The 18,191-nt window shown below is 36.0% G+C and overlaps 1 protein-coding gene across 1 annotated transcript in view; it reads right to left on the bottom strand.

Annotated features, from left to right (window-relative positions):
• The window catches only part of HEATR5A (HEAT repeat containing 5A), a 64,391-nt gene that overhangs the window by 15,386 nt on the left and 30,814 nt on the right, over nucleotides 1-18,191 (bottom strand). The window contains exons 16-26 of the mRNA XM_068192976.1: nucleotides 16,282-16,445; nucleotides 15,989-16,164; nucleotides 14,536-14,641; nucleotides 12,115-12,305; nucleotides 11,523-11,682; nucleotides 10,238-10,427; nucleotides 9,500-9,669; nucleotides 4,346-4,484; nucleotides 3,326-3,505; nucleotides 2,266-2,505; nucleotides 1,380-1,561 (exon numbers count right to left, since the gene is read on the bottom strand). Of these exons, the coding sequence (XP_068049077.1) occupies nucleotides 1,380-1,561; nucleotides 2,266-2,505; nucleotides 3,326-3,505; nucleotides 4,346-4,484; nucleotides 9,500-9,669; nucleotides 10,238-10,427; nucleotides 11,523-11,682; nucleotides 12,115-12,305; nucleotides 14,536-14,641; nucleotides 15,989-16,164; nucleotides 16,282-16,445 (1,898 nt within the window). The remainder of the gene's footprint in view (nucleotides 1-1,379; nucleotides 1,562-2,265; nucleotides 2,506-3,325; nucleotides 3,506-4,345; nucleotides 4,485-9,499; nucleotides 9,670-10,237; nucleotides 10,428-11,522; nucleotides 11,683-12,114; nucleotides 12,306-14,535; nucleotides 14,642-15,988; nucleotides 16,165-16,281; nucleotides 16,446-18,191) is intronic.

The following is an 18,191-nucleotide window of genomic DNA, read 5'->3' as shown; positions in this document are numbered from 1 at the left end:
AGACACCTAATTAGTGATACTTCCTTACTCAGAAAAAATACAGATTGAAGTAAACAACCAACTGAAGCTGTTCAACTTTGGAAAGTAAAAAAAGGGGAGAGCACAAACCCCATTTACCTAATAAAGAATACACCAGCACAAAGTTACTGGGCTGCAGAGGTTTTACCTACTCTCACTCCAAAGTTTCCAAAGTTGGAAACCATTTCACTAAAGGCTAATAAGATATTCCCCAGCTGCTTTAGCATTTATTAGAAAACTCATATATAAGTTTGATGTACTACACTTTCATCCCAAAGAGCAAAAAATGTTTGCAAAGTAAGTGAAAAGGATTTGGTTTTAATGGCAATTAATGACAATTTATTAAGACCCTTCAAAGCTGAGACTTCATTTATGGAACTTCCAAACAAGATGTTGGGAAATCATTACTTAAGTTCAGAAAATTTATATCCAGCTTTTTCTGGATTATTATGATATTTTTAAGGGAAAAAATATCAGACAATGCAGAGTTGACTTAACAGTTTCACATCTCTTAAACTTAAATGAAAGAGCTGATGAGATCTGTGCACAGTATTAGCAGAAACATTTTAAAGGTACAAAAGATTAAAAGGAAAATTATTAGCTTTACTTGTGACCTGCTTGATGGTTTTGGACAGCAAGGACAGAGGGTCTACTTTTCCCCCTGGATAGCTTTAGACTAGACCAAGGCAGTTCCTTCCCACAAAGGCGTGCCAAAAAAAGAATTATAATGGCAAAAACAAGATCAAGGTAGGTCAGGATTTCTTCAGTGTCTCTCCAATTCTGTGAGAGAAAGTGATCTGATCTATTCAGTGCCTGCTAGAAACTGAAGTTATATGAGGCTTAACACAGCATCTATCTTATTTAACACGAGTGTGCTATGGAATGCTAAATGACTAGGACATTTTTTCTCTAAATCTAAACCAAGACTTAAGTGAAATGGACCTTATGAGTACAATCCACGCTTCTCTAGCTTTTTTATTGGCCAAGATCTCTAAATGTGATAGCTGCTGTGCAAAAGCTACTTATTTCTAAGCAGAGTTTAAAATTATAGTTACTCCTAATACTTCTTCCAATGCTTTTACACTCTGAAACCAATGCTTTCCAAACAAACTCCACCAATGGTCTGTTTTGGTTTTGTTGTATTCAAGAGGGAAAAATGCTGAAACTTCAAAAACTTTGGAGCTAAAAAACTATATGCCAACTGAAAAGATGATTCCTAAGGAAGCCTGAACAAATTAACAATACTTCAGTAACAAAGTAACTGAAATCCAGCTCTGTACCCAAACACTGCAAATGCAAATTTCCTTTAAGTAGTTGACTGTAACTCTAAACTTTTCTAAGTTATGGTCAATGGTGCTTACATTGGCTTGATATTGCTCCAGGATTACATGACCTGGAAACTCTGGTTCTGGAACAGCTGCAAACTTCCGAACAATAATTTGCAACATGTGAAGCCCAGAAAGACGAAGTTGATCACTGTGATCTGTGGCAGCCATAAAAGCCATACGGACCAAGTCAGCTAAATGCAATACCAAAAAGTCATCTGAAAACAGAAATTAAAAAAAGCAAGTAGTTTTATGAAATTTAAATTCAGACATAATGTGTTTTATAAGACTGTTACAAACGTTTTCAAAATGCATATTTTACATTTTACCTTAATACGTATCAAGGATTCACTTCAGGCAGCTTACACATAGATCAATTTTACTTGGCTACCTTATGTTAGCTGATCTAGTCTACTTTCCATTTAAATGTAAAGTACTGAGAAGAAATATAAATATCTTCATGTATGAGACCTTCTAAAAAGTGTTGAGGAAAACACCTCCAGATAAACACAGAGAGGTACTAAAAAATGGCACTATATTTCTACAGCTGATTATGCAAATTATGGAAAGAAAAAAAGTGTCATTTTTTTAAGTCGTACTCCAAGACACCAAACTGTGATATTGTAGGCTGGTGCCAGCTATCACTTGTGACTGCCAGTGCTTATACAGAAACAAAGCCTTCCTACGCATGCACCATGGTACTATAACCAGGAAACTAAGTGTAAATTCTGCAGTAAGATGCCATTCTTTTAGCAAATAAAAATTTCTCTACACCTTATACAGGCTTCCAATCAGAGCAATTAGCAGTTTTATTGATTACAAACAACCAATTTATGATGAATTTCATTAAGGTGCAAAGAGCTAATACTTATTTTAAGCATACTTTGCATTCTATGAAATTCTTCCAGTCCTTAACACATACCTCTTGAATCACGTTGTTTCCTTTCTTGAGCCAAAGTTATATCAAAATGTGCACTGCCTGCATTTTCACACTGGCTTATAATTTTACAAACACACTCTGCAGCAAAAACTCTGGTGGACCATCGTGGATTTCGGAAAGGATGGAACCCATCATCACTATCAGACGTTAATACAGATACATCATCCCCTTTGGCAGTTTCCTCTTCTTGAGTGGTATCTATTGATGCTACTGTATTGAAATCTGTATTTAGGACACAGAAGGAAAAAAACAAACTTAATGTTCTTTCTTACTATAACTGAAACCTACAGAAAGAAATCTCTTTGAAGTCTATAAACTCAAATTCCTGGTGACTCCCTTCAATCTTGCTATCTTAAAGTAAATGCTATAATTCAAATATAATGAAACTGTCAACATTTGGTTGATATTACTTGCTGGAAGACAAGATCAATACCACAAAAGTAAATTAAGAACTGCAGTGAAAGAAGCAAAAGAAAAAAAAAACCCTATTAAAATAAGTGAGATGCATTAGAAGCTAGTACTGTCCCAAATCAAAAAATCTAAATGCAAGAAGTTTTCCTCCTGCACTGCAGGTTAAAAGAATTTTCTTCACCCCCACCAATATTCTGCACAGTAATTGACTTTGTGTGCTCAAGAGTTCCATGATGATATAATAGGCCTACATCAGTTCTATCTCTAATAGAAGAACTGGTCAGAATTCTTTTCTTGCAGGTAATTGCACAGGATTCACAAGTTCAAACCTGTTCTGGATTTCCATTTCTGCTATGGAAATGAATTAAGATCAAGAATTAAATCAACATGCAATGCATCCTACGATGCCTAGAAGAACTTGTTCAATGGGGAGAGGGCAATCAGAAGAGAGAAAGGCATATTCCTCTGAAGGAACTAAATTAAAGGATCCAATCTTGCAATATGAGTAACGATTATGCATTTCAGAAATGGCAAACATTCAAGAAACTTTAATGTTTTCCCTCAGTGACACAGTGTACTGCTACAGGCCTCATTTTGATTGTGTTCTCAACTACAGTGTATTAAGACTTACCAGCAGAGGCAGCAAGAACATCTTTACAAAGCTTCAGCCAAAAGGAGAGCTTCTCAACTGCCATTGAAGTGAGCATATGAGTCAGAGTCTCTTTGATATCTTGGCACAATCTTGGATCCAATTCTTTGTCCAGCAAGCCCAGCAATGCCCCCTCCAGGCCTATTTCTCTGATGTTCACATCTGCTAAGAACAAAGTCTGTGAGCTGAGTACTGTACATCACAAAACTGCATTAATGACAACAGAAACACCACTGAAGGTTGCATACAGGGTATCTTGCGAAAAAGTAATTACTAGCCCTGAAATATTTTTGAAACCATTTTATTTTTCACTTTAACACTGCAGCTAACCTATGAACAAAAAACAAATGTTGAGCTTTTACAGAAACATAGTAACAACAGGAATAGTTACCCCATTGAAAATAAGAATCCTATGCTGAATTTCACAGCATTACCATCACCACAGCATCTAGCTCCTGAAAAAATTATTTCACTTACCTTACTTCATAAGGTAATTCTAAAACAATGTTTTAACTTGAAATGCAAGTTAAAACTATTCTCCAAAAAAGCACGATACCAAACACATGGAAATAATTTGTTAAATTAATATGACCAACTTTTATTTGACCAATATTACAAATTTTAAATATCAGCAGATTTTTAAAATGCCTATAGTCTATTTCTTCTGAAAACTTCCAAATGAGCTTGAATTGAAAGCTGAAGTTAAATAAATTTTTAACACCACTCACTCACAAAAAGGCACATGAGGATGAACTGGTGATCACTCTCAGTCCTTTTAGCAAAAGGTTAATACAACAGCTACTTGTAGCTTAGATTTCCCTGGAACTCCCCTTGCATTTCCTCATTTACCATAATTTGGTACTATACAGACAACTGAGGCAGAAAATTTTTTGAGTTTAAGATTTCAAGAGTGTAGCAAAGTTTTAACACTCTTAGCAAAGTGTGTTTAAAATTCACTGTCAATATCCCAAGCTCTTTGATCTCAAAATTTCAATACATTACCTGGAGTAAAATCTTCTTTGCTCTCTTTCACTAGTGCAACAGCATATTCTGATACTTCAGCAGCTTCTCTTTGCACAAGCTGACGCAAGCAAGCTACCACTGCACGTCTCAGTAATAAGTATGAGCTACAGAGATTCATCTGAAACATGCAAGAAGATACAGCAAGATGGCTAACAAACCACTGTGACAATACCTCTGTGGCAATACCTCAGTAAGGCTGGTATTTTCTTAACACTTGCAGCTATGGCAGATCTGTTAAGTCAGTAAACATGTAATTGATGCTCTTTTTGCTCAGCTTTTTTTTTTTTTTAACCCCCAAATGAAAAGTTTTGCAAGTCCTGTAATCAATTTTACAAAACACATCAGTACTTTTAGCATTTTCTCTCCAAAGGCAACCTACAATATTGGTTTGGTGCTGAATCTACCTCTCTACCAATATTGTACAAAAACTGCCATTAACTTCAATGCCAGGTGAATCATGGTAACTAACTCTGACTACTGGGTATATGCATACAATGGGCTTGAAATTCAGAACAAGTCATCATCAGATGTAACCAGAGAAATGCCAGTGAAACCAAGGGTGAGAGAGTCAATCAGGCCTTAGTAAAATAGAACTACATGCATGAAAGGAAGTTCATAAAGGGGAAGAGAACACTGCTGCAGTTTCATTGAGAAAAAAAAATTTATATACTCAGTTTACATTAAATTATGTTTTAGAGAAGTTGAGAGAAAGGGTGAGAATTACTGGTGAATGTATGACACTGAGACAGGTCAGCTCTCCTGAGCAGTCTCTAGCAAAAAAGTTCATAGCAACATCATATTTTAATACCAACAGGCCAGTGTGTGGGTTATTTTACTGAAAAATACATGATAATAGATTCACTATTACTGGAACAAGGAAAAACACTTAAAAAACCCCAAGTCATAGTGTCAAGGGTTTTTTGTTAGAATGGAGCTTTCTGATTTTTATTTGCTTCTTTCAATTTTAAGACAATCCTGAAGGGAATCCTAAAGATATGATAACCTAGCTGTATGGTCAGGCAAGATGGCTATACCAATACTTATGCATCCTCTTCTAAATTAAGCTGAAGTTATCATAAAAAAATTTGTTCTCTACAACTAAGCAGTTGTGCACCCTTAGCTGTTACCATCCTGAAAATAGACAGAGCTGAGTGTGTGCTGCAGGAAAACCTTGCATTAGGCTGTGCTCCTCATTTGTCAGCAACAGGCCAATATATGTTAGTCGAAATGACTAATACATATTAGCTAACATATGCTTAAAGAAAGCAACCTAAGGACAAAAAGAATAAGCAATACAGAATTTTAGCTTTGTTAGATTAACAAAACTAAGCTTTATCCTCAGAATTTCTATGCATGCATATGAATCTACAATACTCAAAATTACATAATTATACACAAAAAGATATGCTCTCTGCGTAATTCTTCTATGAGGAAAGGAACCTGACTCAATAGGTATGTCTGCAAGGCATTTTAACTGCAACTTCAGAAATAAGTGAGACTTTTAATGCAACATTTATGCAAGCAGGATAAACATTCTACTTCAAGTTGGACATGCATAAATTCCATGCTCACTTTTAACATGGAAAAAACAGAGGGCCCAATTGAGGCTACCAAAATAACACAAGATGCACATTTTTCATTTCTCTCATTCTCCCACATTCTAAGCAGGAGATAGGACTAAATGACAGATATAAAATGCAAGCATCACATTAAAACTTAAGTATACAAACAGTTCCATTTCTATACTTAACACATTAAAAACAAAATTATCCCTCACTAAGCACATAAATGAAAAGTATTCCTGCCATCTGCAGAAAGTTAGGAAGGCTCTGGTTAGGATGACAATAAAATATCACTTGACATGCTAAAAGAAATTGCATTAAAATGGTTAAAAAGAAAGATAAAAGATGAAATAAAAACAACACTGCAAACTGCAAAGGTTTAGGATTAACAAGGCACAGGGACCTACCAACACAGAATTATCCAACAAGATTTCCTGCACAAAAACAAATGACAACCAGTCATGACAAAACCAAAATAGATATCACAGTGATATCAACCACACATGGAGACTATAACATGAAAGCTCAGCATATAATAAAATTCAGATTCTTATCTCAAACATACCAAAAGCCTAATTTGCTTAGTTAATTTTTCTTATTTTTCATGTTGAACACACTTAAATTCTAATCCAACTGCCACTAAAATTAATACTTAAACAGTACCAAGACAACACCACAGCATAGTTATTAACATTGCATACTTATTGTGTTTCAATTTTGATCCTATGTTAATATGTTAGAGCTCAAAACTGGCATTCACTGTGTTGAGGAATATTACACCATAAGCTTACACAGATAAGCTCTTTAGAAGTCTGTGCTCACCTAAATTAGTTTTAGAACTAATTTTAGACATGATGAAAAGCATATTCTGCTGTATTCTGTACAGACTACATCTGTAAATCTGTATTCTGCTGGAGCCAAGAATTCAAATAGCAGGACAAGTATGCATTATTGTTAGAGGCCCCGTGAAAGATCCAACTGACAAGCAGGGAACAGTCTCAGAAGCTGAAGGGAAGATGGATATTGGCAAGCACATGTACACAATATAAACCAAACCAAAACAAAAACCCAACAGAACATGAACCAGTGAGGCAGTGTGCCCATTGCCTAAGTCATGTTTTACTAGTGCTACCACAGTTACAACCTGAACTGTTTAAATACACTAGAGACCTGAGCCATATCATGCTGTAGGGGCCTGGAAGACAGATGGAAGAGGCAGCTTGCAGCTGCCTGCACTAGAAATTGTGTTAGCATGCCTAATGATGGAAAAAAGAAATCAAGAGGGAGAAGAGAGAGGACAGAGAGGGTTATGAGAGAGTGGAGGGACGTAAAAGACAAAGTGAAGAGGAAGTGGGGGGGATGGCAGGTGAATGAGGACTATGAAAAGGCAAGTTCAAAAGCACAGACATTTAACAGAATCCTTGGGCAAAGAGGGTGGAGAGGGGTGTTGGTTCAAATGCTACTAAAAAGAGTAAAAAAATTTTTTTTGCATATTAGTTTTCAAGATTTTTTAAGTGAAAATTCATGTTTCTATGGATGGAGGGGGAAAAGATCACTCATCTGACTGCAGATTCTTTGCCTCTCCTGTTTTTCTTTCCTAAATAAAGAATGGAATGGTGAATATCCACAAGGTCTAGGGCCTAGCTTTTGCACGCTACTTCTCCTTAAGACTTCAAAATGCTATGCAAAGGAGGACTGTCACACCTTGTTCTCCAAATTGCAGACATTTTAACTCATGAAGAATAACTAGATCAGTGCCACCTTGCAAGTAAACAGCACAGTGAAGTGCAGATTTCAGATCCAATAACTTTTTCTGCTTCCCTAATGAGATGGTGTTTTAGTGGGTATGGAATGGATATGGAGTTTTACAAATGCAGAATTCTTCTTGTGCAATTATCTTCTCACAGACCTGCAAAGCACACACTCAAAAAACCTTGTTTATGACACTCTTCAGAGACATACTGACGTTACTGAATTGTCAGTGCCAGCAACATTGGCCTTAGTTGTACAAGTTCATGAAGAAAAGGTCACCCATGTGAGGCCACTGACTTCGGTGGACTCCTTTCCCAGGAAGCCTACAGTCATTTCTGGGATAGAGGGGAACACACTCAAGCCATGACCACTGCTTCTTAATTGACTATTTTAGTATTATGAAGTTCATAAACGGCTGTATGAAGTACTTTGAGACAACTTGTAAGAACAATAAAAATCAGTACTACTATATAGACAAGACAACTTTGTCACGATATCCTCTATATTAGTAGGTATTTGATATTAATAGAGAGATTGAAGCAGACTGTACATGGACTTACAAATGCTCCCAAAAGCTACCACACCCTCCAAGCAAGAGACTGACTGACATGGTTTGTTGTGATTTTATGAATGTAAGAAAAACTATGTTTTACCCAACAAACAGAAAATAATTGTTAGTATATATTAAAACAACACTTCAGATGAGCTCCAGCTCTTCTGCAACTAGCATATTCATGTGTATCACAGTATGGGGCAGAAAAACCTCCTTCAGTTTTTCCTAGCTCCCACTATCATGTTTCTAGTCAAACTAAATACAGAAAATATAAGGAATCGAAACCTATATGTTTAGAATAAACATAAAAATCTAAATCTATGGTTAGTATTGATACACAAGTGTTACCCAATGGAAGATGTGAATAAGAACTGCATTGAAATAGTTGAGATTAAAACAAAATCCACATTAAAACAAAAACCACACTTCACTGTCTGTGGGCTTTTGTTTCTCTCTGATTGACAGTGAGAGAAAATGGTATTAAAACAAAACAAAACAAACCCCTAAAAAACCTCCAACCAACCCCCTCATCCCCCAGCTAGCCCCCAAATCCACCAAGGCTAATAGCTACCAGAAAATGATTTTTTTTTTCTTTAATAGAACTAAGTACTTCAGAAGAGCGGCTATTCAAATACAGAGAGATACTGGGTGAAAACAAAACAAACCCCACCCAACAAATAAACTGCAATAAACCTCTTGTCAAATAGGGCTGGAAAAGTTTTGTTTATTTCTTCCAAAGACCTGATTTGACTATAACTTATGTGTTAGAAATTTTTATACTGACTGCTACAGAAATTACAAAACAGAGAAATCTGCAAATTTTCAGCATCATGAAAAAACAAAATGAAACAAAACAATTCCCAGTCATTAGTACACACAATTTTTAAAATCAATCCTTCAAGCAAGGCATAAAAAGCAGCAAAGGGAAAAATCTGGCCAACATAAACCAGCTGGTACAAATCCAGCAAAAAGTTGTAATGAATGGTATATCCTGCCAGACAACTAGCCTTACTAAGAACAGCAGAATGTACTTGCAAGCAGTTCAGAAGGCCAAGATTTCTATAGAATCTTGTAAAGGAGAAAAAGAAACTGAGGAAAAAAATGAAGATATATAGAATACTTGCCTGTAGGAGAACATGAAACACCTCACGCCTACACAATGATCAGTTTCTCTGCTTAAAGAAACATCTACATTTTTTAAGTGTTTGTGAAAAATATGAACAAATTTTAAAATACATAGATATAAACTAATAAAAACATACTCACACAGAGGCAGCTTACAAGGTTAGACAAGTTGACATGTCGAGGAGCAAACATGTGAAGCTGCTGAAGGCAAGAGATGGCTTGAGCTTGAACAAGGCAGTCAGGATTATCCTGCATCACTGCACAGCCCAAAAGGCAAGAAGTTCTTAAGGCTGACACTGCTGTACTGCTGCCTATATTGAGAATAAAGAAGGTTATTTTTTGTTTGTTTTTAAAACACATACTTCTTTTTAATAAACATGATAACCTGTCTTTTTCCCAAGCCAGCCATAATGTTCATCCTCCTAAACGATGATCCTTGTATCTGTGCTATACTTTACTTTGATACCCATGAGTAGTGATCACATTGCTGTCTAGTGATTTAAATGCAAATTTTAAATGTCTCCATCATAACTAACTCCTAACTCTTGAAATACGAACACCTTCTGTTCTCATGCTAGAATTATAAGATGTAAGAATGTAAGAAATATAAAATGTAAAATTCATGTAAGAAATTTCAGCCCAAGGCAAGGCTCAGAGAACCAGCTCAAACAAAGGAAATGATGTCAAGAGAACCTATTTTTGGAAAACTAGCAGTCATGTCATCTTGATTACACAAAGAATGGCCTATGAAATACTGTCTTACAGCTACACAAAGAAACTTAGATCTGCTTATTTGTTACATTTGCAATCACACACATTCAGTGTTTACCAGTTTGGTTGCTACAGCAAACAAAGTTGACACATTTGTATGTTATATACCTTGCAGCTCAGGGCCCAGAGTGGTAATGAGCGTATTCAAACAGCGACCAAGGCTTTGATGAACTTCAGCGTAAGCCGGAGGCACACTCAGCAACAACATGAGAACAAGAGATAAGGTAGGTTCCACATGCACATGATACAAGGGCCCAGCCAGATCTACTACTATTGACAGAGAGTGTAGTGCCCATGCCTGCAAAATAAGAGAAGCAGTAATGTAATCTCTATATGATATACATAAGACCTTTTAAAATTTCATAGTTAAAAGTGAAATTCAGTGATGAAACATAATAGAAGTTGCACTTTTAGGTTCCAAAGGAACAAATAGAGAGGTTATACAAAGAAACTTTATCAATCTGATGTTGTGTAAGCCATTTTCAATATTTTACAAGGAACTGTATGTTGTGCAATGAAACAATCATTTGAAATGTTTCATTGTTAATAAACAAAAAAAATTGAATGTAAGAGCAAATTAGTTTGACAGTGATTATTGTTCCTTTATTATATTCTATTATTTTAAAAATTTCTTACAGTTCCTTTGCAATAACAAAATTGTGAAAAAATACTAGTTTCTGAGATGACCTATTGTAGTTAGTTACTTTGCACCAATAGCCACACCTGCTTCTGCTTCACCAGTTTCTCTTTGTGCAAAGATACTGTGGGAAAGCTTTAAAAATTCTTTAACTGATATTTAGACAAATACATTAAAGACACTCAATGTCTCTTAAAGCTATTCTCATAGATAACAGTTTTAGCCACAGAGAAATAACATTAATTAGTCTTCAAAATTTCTTGTCTTACTCAATGATGCATATCCACCAAGTTGTACAGCATTCAGGCTACAAATCCCTTTAATTTACTATATGACCCTTCAACAAAATATGCTGCGAGATTAACACTGTAAAAGAGACAAAAACTGACACAAAAGAAGTCCCCTCATAAACAGAAAACCCTAGGTACTACGTACTCAAAGTCAAGATATAGATGAATGTGAAACATCAGATAAACAAAAACATCAGATACTGTTTTTGAAGTGAGCCTTATCAGTTTCACAGATAATTAAACAGGAACCTCCCACATCTCATTACAGTTCTTGCTATAGAAGTTGTTGAAGGTCGACTTTGAGCAGAGGCAGTCTTCTACACTGCCTTTGCTGCTCCAGCCATTACCTGTGAGCTACGCCTACAAGATTGCGAAGCATCTTATCCTTATAAGAAAAAGAACCTTAAACTCCAGAATATAAATCAGTTAATTTATAACATATCATTTTTATGTAAGTAACAAGTACCTGTACATCAGGAGAAGTACTGTCCTGAGACAAAGTATAAAGGATTCCAACACATGCATTCAGGTGCTGAGTAGAACTTATTCCTCCTAGGTACCTGTACAGACATCCCAGAGCCAAAGAATGACCTGTTCTTGATACCACATCCCTAGCAGATTTTAGCCTATTAATTGAAAGAAAGCTGTTAGTTTAATCACTAAGATTCTTACTATGTACTAAGCACATCTACAAATGAAATTTCTGGTACATAATCAGCAAAAAAATGTATTAGACACTATTATATTCCCAAAATTCTAAGTTCATACATTGTCTCTTATCTGAAGAAAGCACTAAAAATATTTTAGATACAATTAATTGATGTTGCTAGATAGCAGCCAATTTAATTAATTTGAAAGTCTACATGCTTGCTTGGTTAGTCTTACACTAAGAAATACATGCAGAACTCAAGCACTGCTTTTTCCAGTTAATTTCTGAAGTGACATCAAATTCATGAAGGAAACCAGCTTTTGAAAATTGTCCTAATAGGTGTCAGGTAGATTTCTCAAACATTTTTATAAAGTCAAGCAGTATCTTTTCATGCTTATTGCAAACTTACTTGTCGAAACTGACTTGCGCTAATCCAGCAGTGAAGGCACTGTCAGAAACCACCTGTGCTAACCTGGCCAAACACTCTGCAGCAGCACATCTTAGAAGGGGATTATTGCTTTCCAAGGCACCCATTACCAACATCAGGGCAGATCTTCTAACTTCTTCTGAACCTAAACTTCCCTTGCAGTTAGCCAAGTGCTAAAAATAGACATCAAGTATGTTAGACAGTAATCAGAGTGTGCTTTTCTGTCAGTCATGAAAAAAACACAAAAGCTGCAGAAGGATTTTGATTTTCTTCCCCTTTGTCTGAGGAATTAATCTCTTTCAATTTGCTGTTATGAGAGTTAGACGTCTTAACACTACATTACTGTACATCACAGCACAACATCATCAACATTATGATTTTAGGAAATACTGGACAGATTGCAGTAGAACCAGATAAACCAACATATTAGCATAAAATTCAGGAAATAATATCAAGAAGAAAACACAAAAAGATCTCAGTCACAAACATTTGCCTAAGAAGACAAGAATGAAAACTGCACATGAACAGAGGAAAATACAAATAAAGCATTAGGGAAAAATGAACAAATAGCAGATAATTATGAGATTACTTTATTTTACCAATTGTTACATTTTTATTTACCCTGGAAGAAATACAAAAGGCAGTGGAAAAGACAGAAATTATACAAACAGATTTTTTCCATATCACTCTTATTTAAATGACTAGTACGGATGCTAGTACACTAGAGTTTACTTGAACAGGTTTCCCTAAAACTAATATTAAAAAAGGAGAAAAATTAAACAGTGATTAATTTGCACTCAAGAAAGCTATGATATTACAAAACAATGTATTACTATAGAAAATAGCACTGATCACCTTGATTGTTAATCAAAACAAACACTTCTGTGTACTGTGCTGGTTTGGACTGGGGTAGAATTAATTTTCTTCACAGTAGCAAGCACGGTGCCATGTTTTGGATTTGTGCTCAACACAGGGTTGACAATACTGAGATGTTTTGTTATTGCTCAGCAATGCTTACGCAGAGCCAAGGCCTTTTCTGGTTGTTGTGCCACCCCACCAGTGAGCAGAGTGGGGGTGCACAAGGAACTGGGAGGAAACACAGCTGGGATAGCTGGCCACAATGGACCAGAGGGAGATTCCATACCATATGGCAGTCAAGAGATAGTTGTCTAGCATAAGTAAGTTTTAAGCAGAATGAGTTACATGGAGGTAAAATATTCAGTGATTGAGGATACTGTTTGCCCAGCTTTACAGGCTCAGCATGAGCAGCTGGTTTAGGTAAAGCCTTAGGCCGATAGCTCTGAACATATATCTAGAGATGTTTTTGTCTGGAATGAAGTTCATTTTCTGAGTAATTTTCCTAGCAGCTGGTACAATGCTATGTTTTGTCTTTAGCACAAGAACATTGATAACACACTGATGTTTTGATTGCTGCTAGGCAGTGGTTATCCTAAATCTAGGGCTTTTTTAGTTTTCCGTGCTCTGCCAGAGAGCAGATGCATCAGAAATGGAAATCAGAAGATCAGGACAGCAGAAGCTGCAATTCCTCAAGAACTACCTGCACAGACAGAGGGAAAGAACCCAATAACATATTAGAAGACCCCTTACCAAAAATCACCACTGGGCCCAGAGACACGTGCAAGGCATGTAAAGAGCATATGAAGGGTAGATGCATAAATCATAAGGGTGTAATTGCCTAGGGACTTTTTGTCGTGAGTACCTCTCCAGAGGCACCCAGCTTGAGCTGACCTGCTGCTGTTTAACTCTATTAATTAACTTGCTTTTATAGATTTGATGCCTGACACCCTGCTACAGGAAATCCAGAGTCAAACTGGAAGAAGGAGGCAGAACACCATAGAATGACTGTATGTAACAATGAAGAGACAAAGGGGACACTTGTCTGCTCTCTGGGGCTGGTGGCTGCAAAGGGGCTCCTGTCCCAGTAGCTCAAGTCTCGGGTGGTCTGTGTGCGACTCCTTGAACAGTGTGAGAATGCTCCAGCAGCAGCTCTTCCTTTAACATGGAATCATGATCAGCATATAAAGCTGGGAGGAGACAAGGGAATGTTTGGGGTGATTTTTTTTGACTTGTGAAATGACTGTTAGGCATGATAGAGCCCTGCTTTCCTGGAAACAGCTGAACACCTGCCAGCTAATGGGAAGTAGGAAATGAATTTCTTGTTTAGACTTGCTTTCCCTATTAAACTGTCTTTATCTCAACACAGGAATTTTCTTGCTTTTACTCTTGCAATTCTATCCCACATCCGACTGTGGGGGGAGTAAGCGAGCGGCTGCATGGCTAGGTTTAAACCACAGCAATTGGTCTATTTGAACAAAGAGATGCTAAGGTTTAGTAACAGAAAGAGAAAGAAAAGCAAAGGGGAGAGAGAGTGAGCAGATTTACCTTTAAGGAAGTAGAAAAGGCTGACAAAACATGTAGTTGCACTATTTGCTGTCGAGATCCTTTTGTTTGCTTTATGGAATTCAACAACTGTTCTAACACCTGGAGCCTTAAACAAAAACAGAAAAGAAACCACATAATTGAAAATTAATGAAATGAATCAAGCTTTTTTATTTTATTTTAAAACCCTGCAACAAAATCTACCTAAAAAACCAGAGGCGGAATAAATCAAGTCTTGAGCATTTTCCTTCATCTGACATCCCTTGTCTACTACAAAAAAAACCCTGTGTATTCCATATTAAAATATTAACTTCCATATATGAGCATGAACTTTTTATTTTTGTCTCCTTAAATGTATTCACAGATAATCACTTATATCTAAGTAACATTGAACAGACATTATTAAAAGGAACTATGTATGGGAATAATGCATTTTAACTTACAATTGAGAAAGGAGGAGGCAAAGGAAAAAGAAGAAATCAAAATGTATTTATCTGTAGCAATTAATTTGTGTCTTGAGAAACAAGTGAAGAAAACCAACCAGCAAGCTGGTGACAGGGAAAAAAAATCCACAATAAAAGCAGTCAATGAAGACAGAATAAAGAAGTAAAGACAGGTCAGAAGAACAAATAAATAATTTGGCAATTTCATTAGCAGGTATTCTCATATACAAACAGCTGCCTGGAACCTACACTAAACTCCAAGCATTCAAGGTTGTGAAGACATGAAGACTCAGGACTCATTAAGACTAAACATTCATCCCACACAGGAAACTATAAAACGATCACCAGCTATAATGGTCATGATCTAACTATCGAGGTCTAACTACAGCAGGCTTTGAAAACATAAAGCTATTTAATTTTAAAGAAATTCATCTGCTCTAAAGCTGCATTCAAAAATATTACCACACAGAAGAAGCAAGTGCATGCAAAAATCTTCATGAATTTTATGCTTTGGCAACCAGTGTGCTTATAAATGTGAAACAAACCAAAATGCCATATATGCAGTGAGAAATTACACAGACAAAAACCCAAGAGAAGTTCTTGATCTCTTTCAAGCATTCTTGTACCTTTACAGAACTGTGTTGAGACATGCACTGGTTTCTCCCTATCCACTTTTTATAAAGAATGCATTATGTATTAAGCACCACAAAAATTGTGTAATATCTCTCAAAATAGCTTCCATTTTGATCTGGCTATCAAAACACCCCATTATTTTTCTGGGTCCACACATCTGCTATGACAATAACATCTTTTTGGATGTGTGTTTTTGTTGTCAGTAACTTTAATGAGAAAAGTCCAATAATTTGGTGGTCTGTTGCTATTCAGATAGTTTACAGACTCCACTTCAGCAATTCAATATCTTTTCAGAACTGTTTTCTTCTGCCTTCAGTGTCAAACACTGTGACCATCTTACAACATCTCCTAAATTCCCCAGAAGTTAGTTACTACTTTACCTGTGAGATTCTGTTATGTGGGAAAACATAACTCCAAATAGTCGACTTGCTGCACTGGTAACAGATAATGCAGGAGGTAGTGGTTTAGGTACTGAATCCCCTTTTGCAAATTTCTCATAAATTGAGTAAGGGTCATACTCCAGGCTGCCACCAGCTATGCTGTTACCTAAAAGGAGCTGTAAAAAGAAAAAGAGAGATAGCCATATTTTTGATGAAGTCTAAATAAATAGTGACCTAAATAATTACAACTGTATGAAAATACAGTAATACCTTTATAATAGAACAAAAAGTACCTGTTCTTCAATAAATCGATGGTCAGTCTCCTGCAGTAAGGGACCGAGTAAAAGGAGATCGTTCTCATGACAAAGGGATGGAAGCAAGAATGCAGAAGCATCAATCTGGCTATCTGTGACAGTCAAGTCAGTCACTAACTCTTTCAGAACAGCACTGAAGTCGCCTTTAAATTAAAGAAAAAATATTCAAAACTATTGGTTAGTTATTTGCCACAAGAAACTTTGGGAGCAATATATGTATACTGAAATAGTAACATCCATGTAACCTTTCTCTTTAGTCTTCAAATAGTTAATTAGAGATGACTTCCCCTCTGTTAAAGGGGAAGCCACAGAGCAGTACCTGAAATAAGCAAGCTAGGCACCTACAGCAATCTAGAAGCAGAAAAACAGAGACCTTTTTCTTTAGAGAAGGCATAACGCCATACAACCGTTAAGCCAGCAAATTAGTTACATTTACAAATAAAGTAATAATACAGCCATATTTTCTTCTATTTCCTGAAAATTAATGCTGTGGAATGTATTACATAATCACAAAGGAATACTTGAACTTGGCAAGCAGAAGTATTTTAAAACATCCATAGGTTTTATAAATAAGCAAAAGCTGATGAATGCAGTCCCCCATTTTAGGAGTTTGCATGCAAAAACCAAAGCAGGCATTTATTGTAGGTTTACTGTAGGCGTCATTGTAGGTTATGATAAATTTCACTGCAGTTAAAACTTCCATATATTGTTGCACATAATACTTCTGACAAGATTGTACATAATACAAAAGCAACAACACTGGGCATTTTGAGTCAGACTCTATAGGTCATTAAAATAGTCTTTGTAGTGAGAGAACATTTTAAGTGCTGAATCACATGTGATGAGAAAGGACTGGTTTGTAATTGTGTTGAAAAACACTGCAGAATCGATCTTTAAAAAGTACTTGATCTTTATACAAATATTATGTAAGCATTTACCTCCAGAGCATTAAGATGGAAAAGTGAAGTCCCCATGAATTCAGAATTATCACCACTAAGAAGTGGGGAGGGCGGAGAGATAGGTGCTTAACACCACATATCCAATTCCTTGCATTCAATTTTGTTGTTAGTTGATCACAAAATTACATGTTTGCACTGACGTTGCTTATAATTTTTCGACACATGGAAGTTTAAAAAAGTGGGACAGAAAGTTTGCAGCACCTCATGAGCACAAGCAGAGTTAGTAGCATACTTAGAGTTGGTAGCTGCAACCAGCTACTTAACTCTCCCTGGAAACAGAACCTATTCTGAGAAGCTGACTTTCTCTCCCCTACCCATCAAACCTATTAAGACAGAGCAATGAATGCCTGTATTCAATGTTATGGTTTAAACTGTGGAACATAACAAGCACAAAAAGCTGAAGAATGAAAAGAACCCTAATGAATTGTCTGACAAAACATTAATTTCAGACAACAGAAAACATCAAGAAATCTAATAGAATTCAAGCCACTGAAATGATTTTTGTGAAATTTTCAATCTGGACTATATAAAACTTATTATATTAATTCACAAGAAATAAATGTTCAGCCTTGAAAACATGAGCACATTATAATCCAAAATTAATGACAGATGAAAATGATCACAAATATGATTTGTCAGCTTAGAACCAGCTCTCCTCAACTTAACAAGTTCATACTTTGGATCAGATAAATTACAAGTCTTATCCATTCATACACAATGGAAGACAGAAACTGAAATATGTTAAATGTATTTCACCAATGTTCAAGTTTACCTAATATGTTCTTCTCATATCTGCCACTGCTGAAATAATGCAAAAAATAAATTATGATTCATGCACACTCATGACAAAACTTTGTAAAATTCTGCTGTTTGAGCAGATATGATTTTTAATGATGACAGAAAGCAGTAAAAGAAACATTGAAAGAGGCA

Source organism: Anomalospiza imberbis, chromosome 6, assembly GCF_031753505.1.
Source record: "Anomalospiza imberbis isolate Cuckoo-Finch-1a 21T00152 chromosome 6, ASM3175350v1, whole genome shotgun sequence".
NCBI lineage: Eukaryota > Metazoa > Chordata > Aves > Passeriformes > Viduidae > Anomalospiza > Anomalospiza imberbis.
Note: the sequence above shows the minus strand (reverse complement) of the source record. Positions and strands in the feature narration are given on the sequence as shown.